Raw genomic sequence first — 16,021 nt, forward strand, 5'->3', positions numbered from 1 at the left:
GCGGTAACACTGAGGGCGGTCTGACAGGACGCGAAAGCAGGGCAGGCTAAGGTAACTGCTAGCCCATGCAGCCCGGCAGTTTCGATAACACCGAGGCAGTCTGGCGGCGGCCTCGCCTGTGGTGTTTTTGAAGTCGTCATGTAGATTGTGGGGAGGGGTATCGAGGGTGTCTGGCTGGGAAAGTTGATGTTGGATTGGCTGGGGGAGCCTGGTGTGCCGCGTCCTGTGGGCCCAAGAACCACTGCCCCTGCCTGGAGCTGCACCCAAGGGGGAGGTCTGACAAGACGCAGAAGCGGGGCAGGCTAAGCTAACTGCTAGCCCATGCAGACCAGCAGTTCTGACAGTCATCCTGGCTGGTGTTCGTTCCCTTGGATAGTGATTTTTTTTAAATTATTTTTTTTTTAGTTTGGCTGTATGTGTTAGTTTATATATATATATGTGTTAGTATGTGTGTTCTTGAAGTTCTTGTAGTTTTTGGATGTGTTTTTGTCTTTGTGTTGCACTGCTGTGGGCTGGAGGAAACAATATTTTGTTTCATTTCATGTACGGAAATACATGAAACGCAAGTATGGATGGCAAACTCGTAAGCCTGTTTCGTTACGAAAACGGTGTTTAACCAGATTCGTATGGCTGTAGTCTTAGTCAGGATTATGACGTTCATCCTTACCAACACAAACGGGGCTAGTCCAGCGCCAGGCCGGTGACATGATTTGAATTCTTAAGTGCCGTGCCACTTTCAAAACAAAAGCAGCCTTTCCGCGGGGCTGCCCTCCACCCGGTGGGATGCCCCTCTGTAGCGCAGGTCCCTGACCTAGGAGAGCTGCGCTGGCCGAGGAGCTGGGCTGGCCGAGGAGCTGGGCTGTGTGTGATCTGGTCACCCACCCAGAGTTACAAACAGCCCCCTCCAGAGTTCATTTGAGAACAAAGCAGGCCAGCGGCAGGGGAGCAGCTAGAGACTTGCTGTGGCACTCAGTGGCATGTTGATGAGTTTGCGGGTCACCGACGGTCAATGGGCCCCCCGCGGCCTCTCTGCCTGTCCCCTGGCCCCTTAGTCTTTCCTTTTCAGTACACATGCACAAAGAGACGCCGCTGGCATGGGGCCATGGCTCCAATGTGCTCCTCAGAAAGAAAATGGGGAGTTCCTCTTACGGACATGTTTGTGTTTTGTAATGTTTGTCGTAATGGATGTACAGAGCTTTTACTGCCTGAGAGCTGTGGGAGATGTGGTCCTACCAAGCTATAGGTGGTTTCACAAACACATTTTGATGTTTGTTGTCATAGTGCAACATGCACGTAGGTATTAACAAAAATGCTGCAAGAAATGTTAGCTGGATTTTACATTTTATACAACACTAAGTCACATGTTGAACATTTAGCTTGTGCTCTTATCTATAGCAGCTCGGTTCTGCAGGGGAATATGTATATTCCTTGGATGGCAACATCATTAGCAGCTGCTAGTAAGGAAGAAGAAGGCCAAAACAGCGACAGAAGTATGTATGTGTGTTGAGAGTTTTTTATGGATGATGGAGAAATGTTCAGTAAAGCATCGGGACAAGATAGTTAAGATGGCCTAATTTTATCCAACAGCCCGTGCCATTGCCTACAGTGAACCCAGCTGTTGCTCAGATGGGCTCCAGACTGGAAAAACGGCCAATGATGTGGACGAGAGAAGGACTCCCACAGGCATGGACTATGTCCGAAGGAGTGTCCTGGTGGAGGTAGGGGAGCAGGCCAGAAATGGCTTCACCATAAGTGGAGGGAGACAGTTAACCAACATGACCTGTTGGATTCTAATAGAACCGTAGCATTGATTTTAAAAGAACTTTTGTTAACACTGATACTCCCACACCCTTTTCCTCGCTCCTAAGCCCCCCCAACATGTCTTTTTCTCTCCTTCTCCTGTTCTCCTTCTCTCTGTTTCTCCTGTCTTTATGTCCCTCTGGCATTTTCCCTGTCTTTTTCCCTGTATCTGTCTTTACAGCCAGAGGGCCTGCCCAGAGAATACACCTACAGTGTCTTCTTTTGTCCCAATGGTAAGTACTTTTTTTGATACACAACTCCCATTCACCCCCCCCCTTTTCTCCCCAATTTACTTGGCCAATTACCTCACTCTTTCGAGCCATGCTGCTCCACCCCCTCTGCTGATCCGGCGAGGGCTGCAGACTACCACATGCCTCCTCTAATACATCTGGAGTCGCCAGCCGCTTCTTTTCACCGGACAGTGAAGAGTTTCACCAGGGGGACGTAGCGCATGGGAGGATCATGCTATTCCCCTCAGTCCCCCAGCGACCAGGACACATAGCCACATCCGACTTCCACCCGCAGACACGGCCAATTGTGTCTGTAGGGACGCCTGACCAAACCGGAGGTAACATGGGGATTCGAACCGGCGATCCCCATGTTGGTAGGCAACGGAATAGACCACTACGCTACCCGGACGCCCCTCCCATTAATTTTTAAAGGGGAGGTACTATTTTCCTACCTTTTGACCAAATTGGTATAACTACTGTATGCGGTTATGTATGAAAGTCATATTTGACATCTTCATAACTAAAGGTTGTTTGGTTTCCTCAAAAGTCATTTGGTTTTCAGTGCCCCACACCTGACTCTAATGAAACAGGCTATTTTTAGGGTCATTAACATGAAAATAGTATTACTCATGAGCTGCTGCTCCGATTGGCTGGTAGTATTGCTGTCCTCACCCCCTCTTCCTGACAGAAGCAATGGTTGCTTAACCAGAGGCTAGCTTGCTCTCAGCTTTATGCAAAAATCTGAGTTGTTTGTTTCTGGTGTAATATCACCCAAAGGGGCAATTCTGAATTGCTTATGCAAATGGGGCTATTGGGTCATATAAAAAAGCTGGTGAAACAGAGGTATTATTTAAGTACTGTGACAGCGTGGAAATGGTACAACCCACTGACAGCAAAAGCCACTGCAAGACTAGACAAATCTTGTTTACTATAATACTCCCCCCCTTTTTTTTTCTCCCCAATTGTACTTGCCCAATTACCCTATTTTCTGAGCCATCCTACCGGTCCTACCTCCACCCCCTCTGCTGATCCAGGGAGGGCTTCAGGCTGCCACATGCCTCCTCCGATACATGTGGAGTCACCAGCCGCTTCTTTTCACCTGACGGTGAGGAGTTTCGCCAGGGGGATGTAGCGCATGGGAGGATCACGTTATTCCCCCCAGTGCCCCCCCCCCCAAAAAAAACAAGCGCTCCGAGCGATCAGAGGAGGTGCTGGTGCAGCGATCAGGACACATACCCACATCCAGCTTGCCACCCACGGACACGACCACTTTTGTCTGTAGGGAAGCCCGACCAAGCCAGAGGTAACACAGGGATTTGAACTGGCTATCCCCGTGTTGGTAGGTAACGAAATTTACTGCCATGCCACCTGGATGCCCAATACTCCCCTTTTTTAAAGGATATGTTCCCTTTATTGATGTTTCCTGATGGTTTCCATGATTGTTTCAAAGATGTTGTGGACATGTCCTGATTTTATTATTACTTTAATCTGGACGTGGCCTAAGTAACAGTATTACATTTCTGTGTTCAATAGAGAGAATCCACATCTCCACCCCCAACAAGTATGAGTACCAGTATGTGAAAAAGCCGGCCAGGATGACCCAATTCCAGGTGGCTGTGAAGACCCATAATGATGCCCACATCGCCCTCTCTGCCAGCCCACACGACAGTGCGGAGTTACTGGAGATCATACTGGGGGGCAGGCAGAACACTCGTTCCTGGATATCCCTGGGCAAGATGGGGGAGCCCCTGGTCAGTGCTCCGACGCCAGACATCCTCTCCTGGGATGAGTTCCGCAGCTTCTGGATCAGCTGGAAGGGAGGTGTAGTGCAGGTAAGATCATCATCATCAGAGACTTCATGAGGATGGAAATGATCGGTAGCTGAAGTCTTTGTGTTCTGTCTTTGTTTTGTCCCTTTGTTTGTGTTTGTGTTGTATATTTTTGTTATGGCATTTTAAGACGTATACATGGTTGTGTGTAAATGTATGGTTGTATTTGTAAACGCATATGTATGAGTATGAATGTATGGGTGGATGTGTGTATATAGATATATGTATAGTTTTATGTTTGTATGATGTACAGTCATGTATATTTCTATATATATTATAAATATATTTAATATATTGTAAATATCTATATTTCTATTTTTATTAAAGTACATTCTGCTTCTATTCAGTTGTTAACTGTGAGCATGAATACTAATAAACTCAAAATCACAGCAGATAAAAGCTGTGAGCTGGTGGTGTACAAACTTGCTTAAGAAATGTTTTTGATTGATTCAAGAAAGCATTTTGCCTTTCTAATGGAATCTTTTCCTTCAGCTCGGAAGCATAAGGTTAGAGGGAGATTTGTCCTCTTCTCCATTAAAGCTGCGGCACATTGAAAGGCATGGAGAATAGGTTGTATTAAAGGGTGGTTTAGGGTGAAGAAGAAAAAGGATGAAAGCTGGCTACAGTCGATTGGTTGTATCGGGAGGGAGCTAAGTAAATGACCGTACTATAGGACGGATTGAGGTTCCCTGCAGCAGAGAGGGCAAAAGACTAGGTTCGGATATCGAGTGGATGTTTGGACACAGCTCGGGAGAAGAGAGGGAGAAAGAATGGGAAGGCCACAGGGTCTGTGTGTTAGGAGGACTGGCGCCACTTTTACTGGCATGCCTGCCTGTGAGGTCACGCTTAACTGGCTGATGTCAGCGAGGATACTCGGTGAGCCATGGCCTGGTGCTCGCATGGCACTCGCTGGCTGGCACACTGGTACCAACCTCAGCCCCCGGCATTAGCCTCGCACCATTCACCAAGGGAGCAATTAAAAGCCTGATGTAGAACACTGTATAATACGACCCAATAAGAATCATTTATTTTCTTAGGGACTGGATTGTGTTTTGGGTTGGGTGAGCGCTGGGGTTTGCCCCGCGCATGGTCTTTGGTTTAATGTGATTACGAAATGAAACCCTGAAATACCAGAGAGTAAATGTGCTCTGAATAGGTCTCTCTGTGTGTTTGTGTTTGTGTGTTTGTGTGAGGGAGGTAGGTTATTAAGATTGGCACTGCCAGTGCTTGGCAGATGGACGTTATTAGTGCCTGGTATGGGGCAGTCTACAAACAGCACCAGTTTCTTGTCAAGGAGACTCATTGCTCTCCAATGATTTGTTGTTGACTTTCACAGTCAACACAGCAGAGTAGTTGTTTTTGTGATTCATGCTTTTCTGTGATTTGCTAAAGGTGGGCTACGGTCTGCAGCCGACCAATGAATCCCTGATCCTCCAGTGGACAGGCCCTCTCCCTGGCCAGGTTTGACCGGTTTTTTTTTTCTGGTATTTTTGTACGCTCGACCTTAATTTACCTTTGTGGATAATTAATGTAATCATCCCTTTGTTCATTTAGATCCGTCACATAGGCTTCTCGACAGGTTGGGGCTCAGTTGGGGAGTTTAAGATCTGGAGGAAGGAAGAATCTGATGAGAACCACAATGAGGCATTTACCCTGGGGGTTCCTCACAATGTGGTCCCCGGATCGGAGAGTGCCACCGCATCTATGATTGGTAAATTTGCATGCGCATGCTTGTGTTTTGCTATCTAAGAAGGAGACCCACTTTATTGATCAAATGAAGTACGCGATATGTGCATCCTTAGGCTTGTATCAGGCATATACATGGATGCAACTATAATGATTTTGCAGTGTTGAATTATTAGATATGTATTGTGTATGTGCACGTGTGTGTAGATTGGATGGGTGGGATGGGCTAAATGTTCATGTGTGACCATTCAATTACACCTATAGGGGATGTAATGGGGCCGACCTTGAATAACCTGGACAAGTTGCTGCGGCTGCCCTTTGGCTGTGGGGAGCAGAACATGATCCACTTTGCTCCCAACGTCTTCGTTCTCAAATACCTGCAGAAGACGAGGCAGCTCAGCCCTGAGGTGGAGAACGAGGCCACTGACTACCTGCTGCAAGGCAAGCAAACTTCAAATAAATGGTCTGGTTTCTAAAAATCAATTTTATTAAGTTGCATAAATGGACTCACACAGATGCCTCTTGATGCTCCAGCCCCAAGACTGCCTGGAAGTAAATGGGATATAAATTACCTTATTGTTAGACTACTGCAAAGTCTACTTGTGTTTGAAGAACCTTTCTAATTCCCTCCTCAGCCTGATTTTCTCCGTCAAACTTGTTTTACTGTTTTTAGAGTATTTTCCCTTTTTCCTACATTACCTTTCATTCCATTGTCTGAGTGACATTGGCAGTGGGCTCTGAGCCCTCTACTTCTTACTATTGTTTCTTTATGGTCTAGGAATGGAAGCATATTTACCATTGGGCTAACTGTAGGTCACGTTGGATAGAAGCGTCAACGTTCTAAAACGCAAATGTATATGCGCTCTGGAAACTGTTTCAAATATCTCCGGCTCCAGAAAGTTAAGGTGTACACATGTCCCTTGAGTCAAAGACCCAAATGAGAGTTTGTTTAACCCCACTGCTTCAGTAGCATACCACTGGGCTGAAGGGACACCTTTAGCATCAGTGACCCAAACTGTTCCTCAAATAAAGGGTACGGAGGTGTGGATGACAGGTAGATCTACTCAATGAAATTCTTAAGCAGATAGGAATGTGGTCATGAATATGATACATACCCAAATTCAGATTTAGAAATGTGACGCTATGTTTGAGCAGAGGGAATCAGAAGGTCCTTACACTGTGAGACTGACACAGGTCAGAACAACCTTCAGCCCCACGGTGCTGTAAGCAGCTTCATTCCAGGATGTAGAAATGTTTCTCTAATTGATCACAAATGATACACTGTTGGAGGATTTTCTAGAAACTGTGGAGTTGAAGTTTACCTTGGATACTGCCTTTTGTTTGTGGACTTGTGGATTTCTTGACAGAGAAACCTGTGGCTTGGCTGGTACTGACTTTTTTCAGATTATGGTTTGGAACATGAACCCGGACGCCATTGCTGAATAACCCAGCCAAGTCTTAACCCCCATTTCCTCTGTTTTATCCTTCCCAGCTGGAGCCTGCACCTGCTCCATAATGACACCCTGACCAACAAAAATCTTACCTTTGGTTACCCCCTACCCTTTCTCCTGTATATTTAAAAAATATATATATTTCACTGGTTAAGTTTGAATTGTGTCTTAGATATATTTGTAGAATATATCTAATTGCTTCTATTTTCCTGAATTTACTTTTTCATTGGCCCAGAGTCCTACTTTACTGGAGAAAACACGCAGTAAGGACCTTTGTAACCCCCTGTGGAAGAAATGCATAAAACACTGGCCCCAGCTCTATTAATGCTAGACTAGATGCTATAACAGAGCTTAGCTCTCAAGCCCCAAAAGGATTGTCAAGCCCAGGATTTACATTTTCTAAGAGGACCCTGGACAATGATGTGAAAGCCTATGAAAGCCAGCGAGGGATGGGGAAGTGTCCTAGTACTGATTCCGATGGAGAAGAAAAAAAAAGACTTGTCAGAAATTCACTCTGATGGCTCTCCACAAATATTTGTAGAATATGAATTCTACCAGCAAGGGGATAATGGCTCCATTAGTGAAGCTACACGCCCATCTTATCTCCTTATCTACATTGACCCAAGGGGCAGTCTTAAAAAGAATAAATGCTAGCTGGCTGCTAGGGTGTGAAGGCAGTCCTGTTGTCGAGTATGCTGCACAAGATTGATGCAAGATCTCACTCAAGATGCTTCAGAGTGTGGTGCTCAACGAGGCCCTGCTCATTTGAAGAGCTTCGTGGCCAGGAATAAGTTAAGGGAACAAGTTCAAGTCACTTGCAGCATCAGAATATTCTGAACTCTTCAACTGGAACAAATTTGGGATTTAAGTAAAATAAGAATCAAGTTGTCCCACAAGGTTTAGGTCGCTTATTCAATCAAGGTCCATATCAAGCTTGAATCAAGGCCCAGGGTCCAAGCCATGTAACCTTCTGATCCATCAAGATTCTTGCCCCTGCTTTTCTTCCGGACTGCACTGCTGGCTGTTCTGGAGCTGTCCAGGCTAAGATGAATCACTGCCACCCACTAGGCCTATGAAAGAACAAAGTCAAGTTTACTATCAAGGAGTTATGGCATGGCACGACTGGATTTAGGGATTGTGGTCCCTCAATTGTTCTAGGATGCTAGAAGATACACAGCAATTGATGTTGTAATATTACTTATTCCATGAAGAGTATTTAAGTTACAAGTTTGTGTTTTTAAAAATATACCTGTACCAGTGCAGCCATAACCTGCGTTGAATCAGTACCAGAAAAAATGACCATGACTGGCAACTAACAGCTTCGATAGACAAAAAAGAAACCTTCATAGAACTCTGAAATATCAACCATGTTGCTTTGCTCACTCTGGCAAGGACACTGCTGCACTCCCGGAGACATCTTACAAAGAGGAAAGTGAACCTCAGCTGATCATGACAGGCTCGAGGAAGAGATACGCTACCTCTGAGGGGAAATGATTCTGAAAGTCTTCTCGGAGTTCCCTCAGGCTGAGTAAGACCACTGTGAAAGTGCAGGGAACTTTAGGACTGTGCAGCTGCAGCATCCAAACTTGATACAGGCTTGGAAAGACATCATAGTGACTGATGGAAAGATATAGGAGGGGGTGAGTGAACTCTCATAACTACCCTTTATAGTTCAAAACAGCTCAAAACAGACCAGTGCTTTGAGGGCATTAAAAACTAAACAATTTTTTAGCTACTTTTGTATTTTTGCAAGCACAGGCTCTTTGCCTTTAGTGTGAGAATGGACAGAGACTGCATTATTAAGACGGGACTTGTTAAGGCTCAACTTGTCCTTTCCCTTACCAGTTCTTGGTTTCTATGGGTGTGGTCGAAAAAAAGCACGGGCTCACTTGCACTTGTTTTGAAAACTAATAAAAATTCAAACCATATTACATTCTTTATGGAAGAAGTGCAGAGCTGAAACTGCTCTGCCCCCATGCTCTATTTGTTACTTAGCGTTTAGCCTGTCACAAGTAGTAGCACATAGTATGTGTTGTCTTGTCCCTCATTACCGTTATTCTTATGTAGTTTGGTAAGACATTGTCTCGAAACAATAGTTACGCAAACAACATCAGAAAATGAAAATACTAATGCCACTTACCATCAAAGAGCATTTTTTCTTTGAAACACAGCAGTACAGCTAAACCTGTGGCTATATTGGCTACCGGTGCTGTAGGCTTGCAGTACCTTTTTCCAGCGTTGAGTCACATTCTCTTATTAATGTTTCTGAGGAATGACAGCTGGCGTGACCTTGTGAAGCATTAATGCTTCGCAAGTGTAGCAAATTCGGGGGCAGCCAGGAACCGCTGCAGCCAGGAACCGCCGCAGCCGGGACGCGAACCCGGGTCGCCTGCGCATGGTTGACTGCACTAACCAGTCAACTAAAGGGTGTGACCCCGTTAGCCAACCGGCGAGCGAGTCTACTCATCCATGCTCGTTACACTACCCCACTCCTTCGGAAGCGTGCCCCCGCACTTCAGCATACCAGCTCCCTCATGCCTCTGGGTGCACGCGCTTCCGATGGCCTCACCTCACCATCCCACTTCTGACACCCATGTAGCGAATTCAGGGGGCAGCTGGGAATCCGCTGCAACCGGGACGTGAACCCAGGTCAACCACACCACAGGCGACTGCGCTAACCAGTCAACTAAAGGGTCCGACCCATTAGCCAACCGGCTAGTGAGTCTACTCATTAATGCTCGTTACACAAGGTCACGCCAGCTGTCATTCCTCTGAAACTTGAATTCTATAAGATATGAATTCCTATGATGGCCTAGCGGCCTGTCCAGGGTGTCTCCCTGCCTGCTGCCCTAATGGATGGCTGGATGGATGGATGGATGGATGGGTGGATGGATGAATTCCTATGCTTGTCACTCAGGGCAGCGCTTCATAGCTTGCCAAGAAGTTAATATATGTTGGCATAAAAATGGTCGATCTGGACCATAGGTTGTTTGAGTTAGTTCACCTTAACTCGGAAGCTATGTCTACAAGCTGCATGAGAAGACTCATATTTCCGCTTTCTAAGTAGATTATTTGAATATGACATGGGCGATTCACAGTGGTTTCATGACATTTGTTTGGGATTCTTAACAAACAGTGAAAATGATTCAAGATAAACCTGCAATTAGTAGTACAGTTGGATAATTTGAGTTGTTGCACATACTATTACTATCTTTGCCTTGATTTTTATTTTCTTAATTTCTTGGCTACAAATTCGCTAAAGCATTGTATTTTCACAAGGGTGAGATTGGCACCCACTTTACTGCACAAAAAGGCTGTGCAGTTGCCCTTGTTTACAAGAACCTGGCATGTTTTATTCATTCAATCCTTAGAAGGATTATTATCAACAGTTGTGTTATTGTGTAAAAATAACAAGTATTTACTGTAATTCCGTGTTTCAATGTTGCATTAATAAAGGAGTTTTTTTAATATATATCCTCCACCCCCTTTTTTTTTTTTTCCTCCCCAATTGTACTTGGCCAATTACCCCACTCTTCCGAGCTGTCCTGGTCACTGCTCCACCCCCTCTGCTGATCCGGGGAGGGCTGCAGACTACCACATGCCTCCTCCGATACATGTGGAGTCGCCAGCCGCTTATTTTCACCTGACAGTGAGGACTTTCATGAGGGGGAAGTAATACACGGGAGGATCACGCTACTGCCCCCCCCGAACAGGAGCCCCTGCCGACCAGAGGAGGTGATAGTGCAGCGACCAGGACACATACCCACATCTGGCTTCACACCCACAGCCAATTGTGTATGTGTGTATGTAGGGATGCGCGGCCAAGCCGGAGGTAACACAGGATTCGAACTGGCGATCCCCATGTTGGTAGGCAACGGAATAGACCATTACGCTACCCAGACGCTCCTAGAAAAAACAATCTTATAATAAGAGGACCTTTTTGCCAAACAACTGGTCAAGCAGTTGGGAAACTTTGACAAGGAAATACTAATAGACTGTTCCTCCTATCTGGGGTAATAAAACAATGTTCTAACTGTTATAAGTGAGACAACTGCGGACGTCATCCATCCCGAAACGGATGGCCTCAGAAGTTTGACTTTACTTTGAAACTGGTACGAAATGAAATGATTAATACTGCTGGTTCAGACTGGTATAAAGTGAGAGCATTGCCCGACATATGTTCAATTCTCCATCCAAGAATCTCTGCTGCATTCCACTAGCCCTTTTCTCCGTTGTGCTGCGGGGAGGAGGGCAAATGGAATTTTGAACGTTGCTACGGAGACCAGGGGGGGGGGCAAAATCCCCTCTTCCCCCACTACCAGTTCATCATCAGACATACTAAACAGGTATATGAATAATTCCCAACAGGTCTGAATCATGGAACAAATGCAACAGGCACAGCATGCCCATGCAACCCCAGTAACAAATAGAGTATATCGATGTAGTACATCTGTGTATATTTCTAATGCTATGTATATTTTTTATGTATGTTTTACTTGTTCTCATGTAATACACATTGCATTACATCTTAATGTACAAAATGCGCAATGAAAATTAATTTATTGAATGATTGATTCATTGATTGTTTTTCTTTAACCCTTAAGAAAAAAAACTCCATCTACCCCCCTTCCCCTTTTTACATTTTTTGTTTTTAATCTAATACATTTTGAGATCTCGTCGAACTTGATATTTTTGTTTGTGTAATAATTGCATCTATTTTTCTGAATTTGCGTGAGGGAATGGGCATACGGGCATATGTGAAAGGATCAACAATAAAATTGGCGAAAAACTGGTTGCAACGGAGACCAGTGCAGTTCACTTACTATGAGCTGTACCAGCCTGGTCTGAAAAGACTGGGATGTATAAAAGACCATTCTGATATTTCTTTGCATATAGTCCACATCTGATAATTCTTTGTATTAATTGAACTCCCAGCATACACCAACTCAAAAACTGGCTAAAACCCTCAAAATCTCTACAAGTAGTGAAGGTTTGGTGGAAGTTGGGAATTTTTAGTGGGATGATGAAAAACAGCGTTATCCTATTTTGAGTATTCTCTTTCCCCATTGTTCTCCTCTCCTCTCTGTCTTTCCCCCTGCCATCTATCTTCCAGGCTACCAGAGACAGCTGACGTACAAGCGGCAGGATGGGTCTTACAGTGCCTTCGGGGAGAGGGATTCCTCTGGCAGCATGTGGTAAGTCTGCAGATAAATCAGCGCATACCTTTGCATGCATTATGTGATTTGGGTTTTGACGAGTTTTGACAGCTGCTTTTTGGCACACAAAAAAAGAAGTGTGTTGCTATGAAAGTCACTTCTGGGTGCAAACTGCTTGGACGTAGATGGTATTCGTGCAGTTGTGTATCTAGGGGTTGTATAGCTTGGGCAGCAGGATGACCTAGTTTTCTGGTAAGGTTGTTCCCCGTTTGAAGATCCCAGGTTCAATTTCCATATTATTGCACCTTTCAAAGTACCCTTGAGCAAAATACTTAACCCTACCTGCTCCAAGGATGCTCCACTAGCTACTATTACTACTACTAGCTGGCTGCTCCAAATATATACACTACCGTTCAAAAGTTTGGGATCACCCAAACAATTTCGTGTTTTCCATGAAAAGTCACACTTATTCACCACCATATGTTGTGAAATGAATAGAAAATAGAGTCAAGACATTGACAAGGTTAGAAATAATGATTTGTATTTGAAATAAGATTTTTTTTACATCAAACTTTGCTTTCGTCAAAGAATCCTCCATTTGCAGCAATTACAGCATTGCAGACCTTTGGCATTCTAGCTGTTAATTTGTTGAGGTAATCTGGAGAAATTGCACCCCACGCTTCCAGAAGCAGCTCCCACAAGTTGGATTGGTTGGATGGGCACTTCTTTGAGCAGATTGAGTTTCTGGAGCATCACATTTGTGGGGTCAATTAAACGCTCAAAATGGCCAGAAAAAGAGAACTTTCATCTGAAACTCGACAGTCTATTCTTGTTCTTAGAAATGAAGGCTATTCCATGCGAGAAATTGCTAAGAAATTGAAGATTTCCTACACCGGTGTGTACTACTCCCTTCAGAGGACAGCACAAACAGGCTCTAACAGGTACTATTTAATGAAGATGCCAGTTGGGGACCTGTGAGGCGTCTGTTTCTCAAACTAGAGACTCTAATGTACTTATCTTCTTGCTCAGTTGTGCAACGCGGCCTCCCACTTCTTTTTCTACTCTGGTTAGAGCCTGTTTGTGCTGTCCTCTGAAGGGAGTAGTACACACCGGTGTAGGAAATCTTCAATTTCTTAGCAATTTCTCGCATGGAATAGCCTTCATTTCTAAGAACAAGAATAGACTGTCGAGTTTCAGATGAAAGTTCTCTTTTTCTGGCCATTTTTAGCGTTTAATTGACCCCACAAATGTGATGCTCCAGAAACTCAATCTGCTCAAAGAAGTGCCCATCCAACCAATCCAACTTGTGGGAGCTGCTTCTGGAAGCGTGGGGTGCAATTTCTCCAGATTACCTCAACAAATTAACAGCTAGAATGCCAAAGGTCTGCAATGCTGTAATTGCTGCAAATGGAGGATTCTTTGACGAAAGCAAAGTTTGATGTAAAAAAAATCTTATTTCAAATACAAATCATTATTTCTAACCTTGTCAATGTCTTGACTCTATTTTCTATTCATTTCACAACATATGGTGGTGAATAAGTGTGACTTTTCATGGAAAACACGAAATTGTTTGGGTGATCCCAAACTTTTGAACGGTAGTGTATATATATATAGTGAATTTGGGGGGCAGCCGGGACACGAACCTAGGTCCCCTGCTCCACGGGTGACTGCGCTAACCAGTCAACTAAAGGGTCCGACCTGTTAGCCAAAGGCTAGCAAGTCTAGTCATCCGCGGCCGTTACACTACCCCCCTCCTTCGGAAAGCATGTCCCGCGCTTCGGCATATCAGCTCCCTAACACCTCTGGGCGCACGTGCTTATGATGGCCTCATGGTCTCACCATCCCACTTCTGACACCAATGTAGAAAATTCGGGGGGCAGGCAGGACGCGAACCCGGGTCGCCCGCACAGTGTAATAACCATGGATAACTAGACTCGCTAGCCCTTGCCTAACGGGTCAGACCCTTTAATTGACTGGTTAACGTAGTTGCCCATGGTGCGGGAGACCCGGGTACACATCCCAGCTGCGACAGCTCCTGGCTGCCCCCCAAATTCGCTACATTGGTGTCAGAAGTGGGATGGTGAGATCGTGAGGCCATCGGAAGCGCGTGCACCCAGAGGTGCAAGGGAGCTGGTATGCTGAAGCACGGGGACACGCTTCCGGAAGGAGGGGGGTAGTTTAACAACCATGAATGACTAGACGGCTAGCCCATGGCCAATGGGTCAGAACCTTTAGTCGACTGGTTGACATAGTCGCCCGTGGTGCAGGAGACCCGGGTTCACATCCCGGCTGCGGCGGTTCCCGGCTGCCCTCCCCGAATTCGCTACATGTACATTGGGCCCTGTGTATATGTGCATTGTAAATGTAACCGTCAAAGTTCACGCAGCTTGTACCCACTAAAAACAGGTTGGTCTGCAGCCACATACCTTTCAGCTTGAACCAGGAAGGAGGTTGCCAGCCAAAGCAATGATGTTCTTATCAGCATCACAGCACATTGTGTTCAAATTAATACATTCCTGTTGTTAGGTTTGAATCACTTAGAGGGTTTTTTTTGTTTTTTTCCTCTTTCTGCTCTGAGTGTTTATTTCATGTTTACACTCTCTGGGGGCAGGCAGGCGGCCAAAACCATCTCATAATATTTAGAAAACGGAAAAAGGGAATCTCATTGAGGGCCTCCAGTGTTCCAGTCACCCTACGTTGCAACGCGCATACCTCCGGTTGATTTATTAGCCGAGGTGGATATTATGATATTTAACAGAGCTGATACAGTGAAACAGCAGGTTACATAAACCGCCGAGAATCATAAACAAACTACATAATTGCATCCCTGAGGTGGACGAGGCTCCGATGACTTATTTTCGGTTAAAGAGGGTTCATATTTGCGGTATCATGTTGGCTCCATACCTTCCTGCCCGTATGGGCCAGCTCTTAGTGCTACCAGCGGAGACTTATTTTTAAGTGGTCTGGAGGCACTTCATCAAATGACTCCCCACCATTTTTTAGCACTAACTAGAGAGCAGAAGTGGAGATCATGTCCTCTGAGATGTTGGCCTAAGCGCCGGGGTATAATTGGTAACATTAAAATGCACCATGGAAACCTTGAGTTCTTCCTTCAGATGGCTGTGAGAGGTTATGAGGATGTGACGGGGAGCGGCATTGAGTTTTTCCTTGAAGTCCGGAGCAACCAGTGTGGTTTGTGGGCAACAACACAGATGGTGAACCTTAAGGAAACCTGCATCAGACACTTTATGAATCCATCAGCAATGTGTTTATACATCCAAAAACAACCCAGGCTTTTGTTTCGGGTCCAGAGTTCACTAGTAAACTGGTGCATTTACTGCTGGCTTAAAAGCACCCTTAATGCAGTGTTAATGTATTCCAGCTTGTAAAAATATATCTAAGCGGAAATTGTCAGGCCCTAATGAAAAGATTGAACATAATGAAATGGGCAGGCAGCGGTGTTTTGGTGTGCTGCGCTGGCTCTCTCTGATGCCAGAGGAGCTCGATACTTCACTACCGCTATTCCCAGAGAAGGGTGGAAGCTGTGCAACGCACCGACTTACTGTGAGAAGGAATACACCGAGGAGGATGAACTTGAGGATTCAAACTGACAGCTCTTAAGGTCTGAAATGTACAGCCTGCCTGTGTGTCTTCTGCATGGGTTCGTGCATGCTGGAGAAAGAAGAGCTCTTTTCAGAATCCGATCAGAATGAAAATCATGTTTGTTGGCCATGTAGGTTTGCACTTGCATGGAAATTGACTCCGGTTTCGTGGCTATCTCAGTGTACTTAACGTAGAATAACAACACTACAACACAACAATCTTCAGATATATATATATAAGCATTGACTTTAAACAGACAAGACAAG

The 16,021-nt window shown here is 45.1% G+C and overlaps 1 protein-coding gene across 1 annotated transcript in view; it reads left to right on the top strand.

Moving 5' to 3' along the window:
- Nucleotides 1–16,021, top strand: part of cpamd8 (C3 and PZP like alpha-2-macroglobulin domain containing 8) — a 119,625-nt gene that overhangs the window by 37,651 nt on the left and 65,953 nt on the right. The window contains exons 22-28 of the mRNA XM_056276951.1: nucleotides 1,588–1,718; nucleotides 1,982–2,033; nucleotides 3,564–3,862; nucleotides 5,252–5,320; nucleotides 5,414–5,570; nucleotides 5,810–5,986; nucleotides 12,110–12,191. Of these exons, the coding sequence (XP_056132926.1) occupies nucleotides 1,588–1,718; nucleotides 1,982–2,033; nucleotides 3,564–3,862; nucleotides 5,252–5,320; nucleotides 5,414–5,570; nucleotides 5,810–5,986; nucleotides 12,110–12,191 (967 nt within the window). The remainder of the gene's footprint in view (nucleotides 1–1,587; nucleotides 1,719–1,981; nucleotides 2,034–3,563; nucleotides 3,863–5,251; nucleotides 5,321–5,413; nucleotides 5,571–5,809; nucleotides 5,987–12,109; nucleotides 12,192–16,021) is intronic.

Source organism: Lampris incognitus, chromosome 3, assembly GCF_029633865.1.
Source record: "Lampris incognitus isolate fLamInc1 chromosome 3, fLamInc1.hap2, whole genome shotgun sequence".
NCBI lineage: Eukaryota > Metazoa > Chordata > Actinopteri > Lampriformes > Lampridae > Lampris > Lampris incognitus.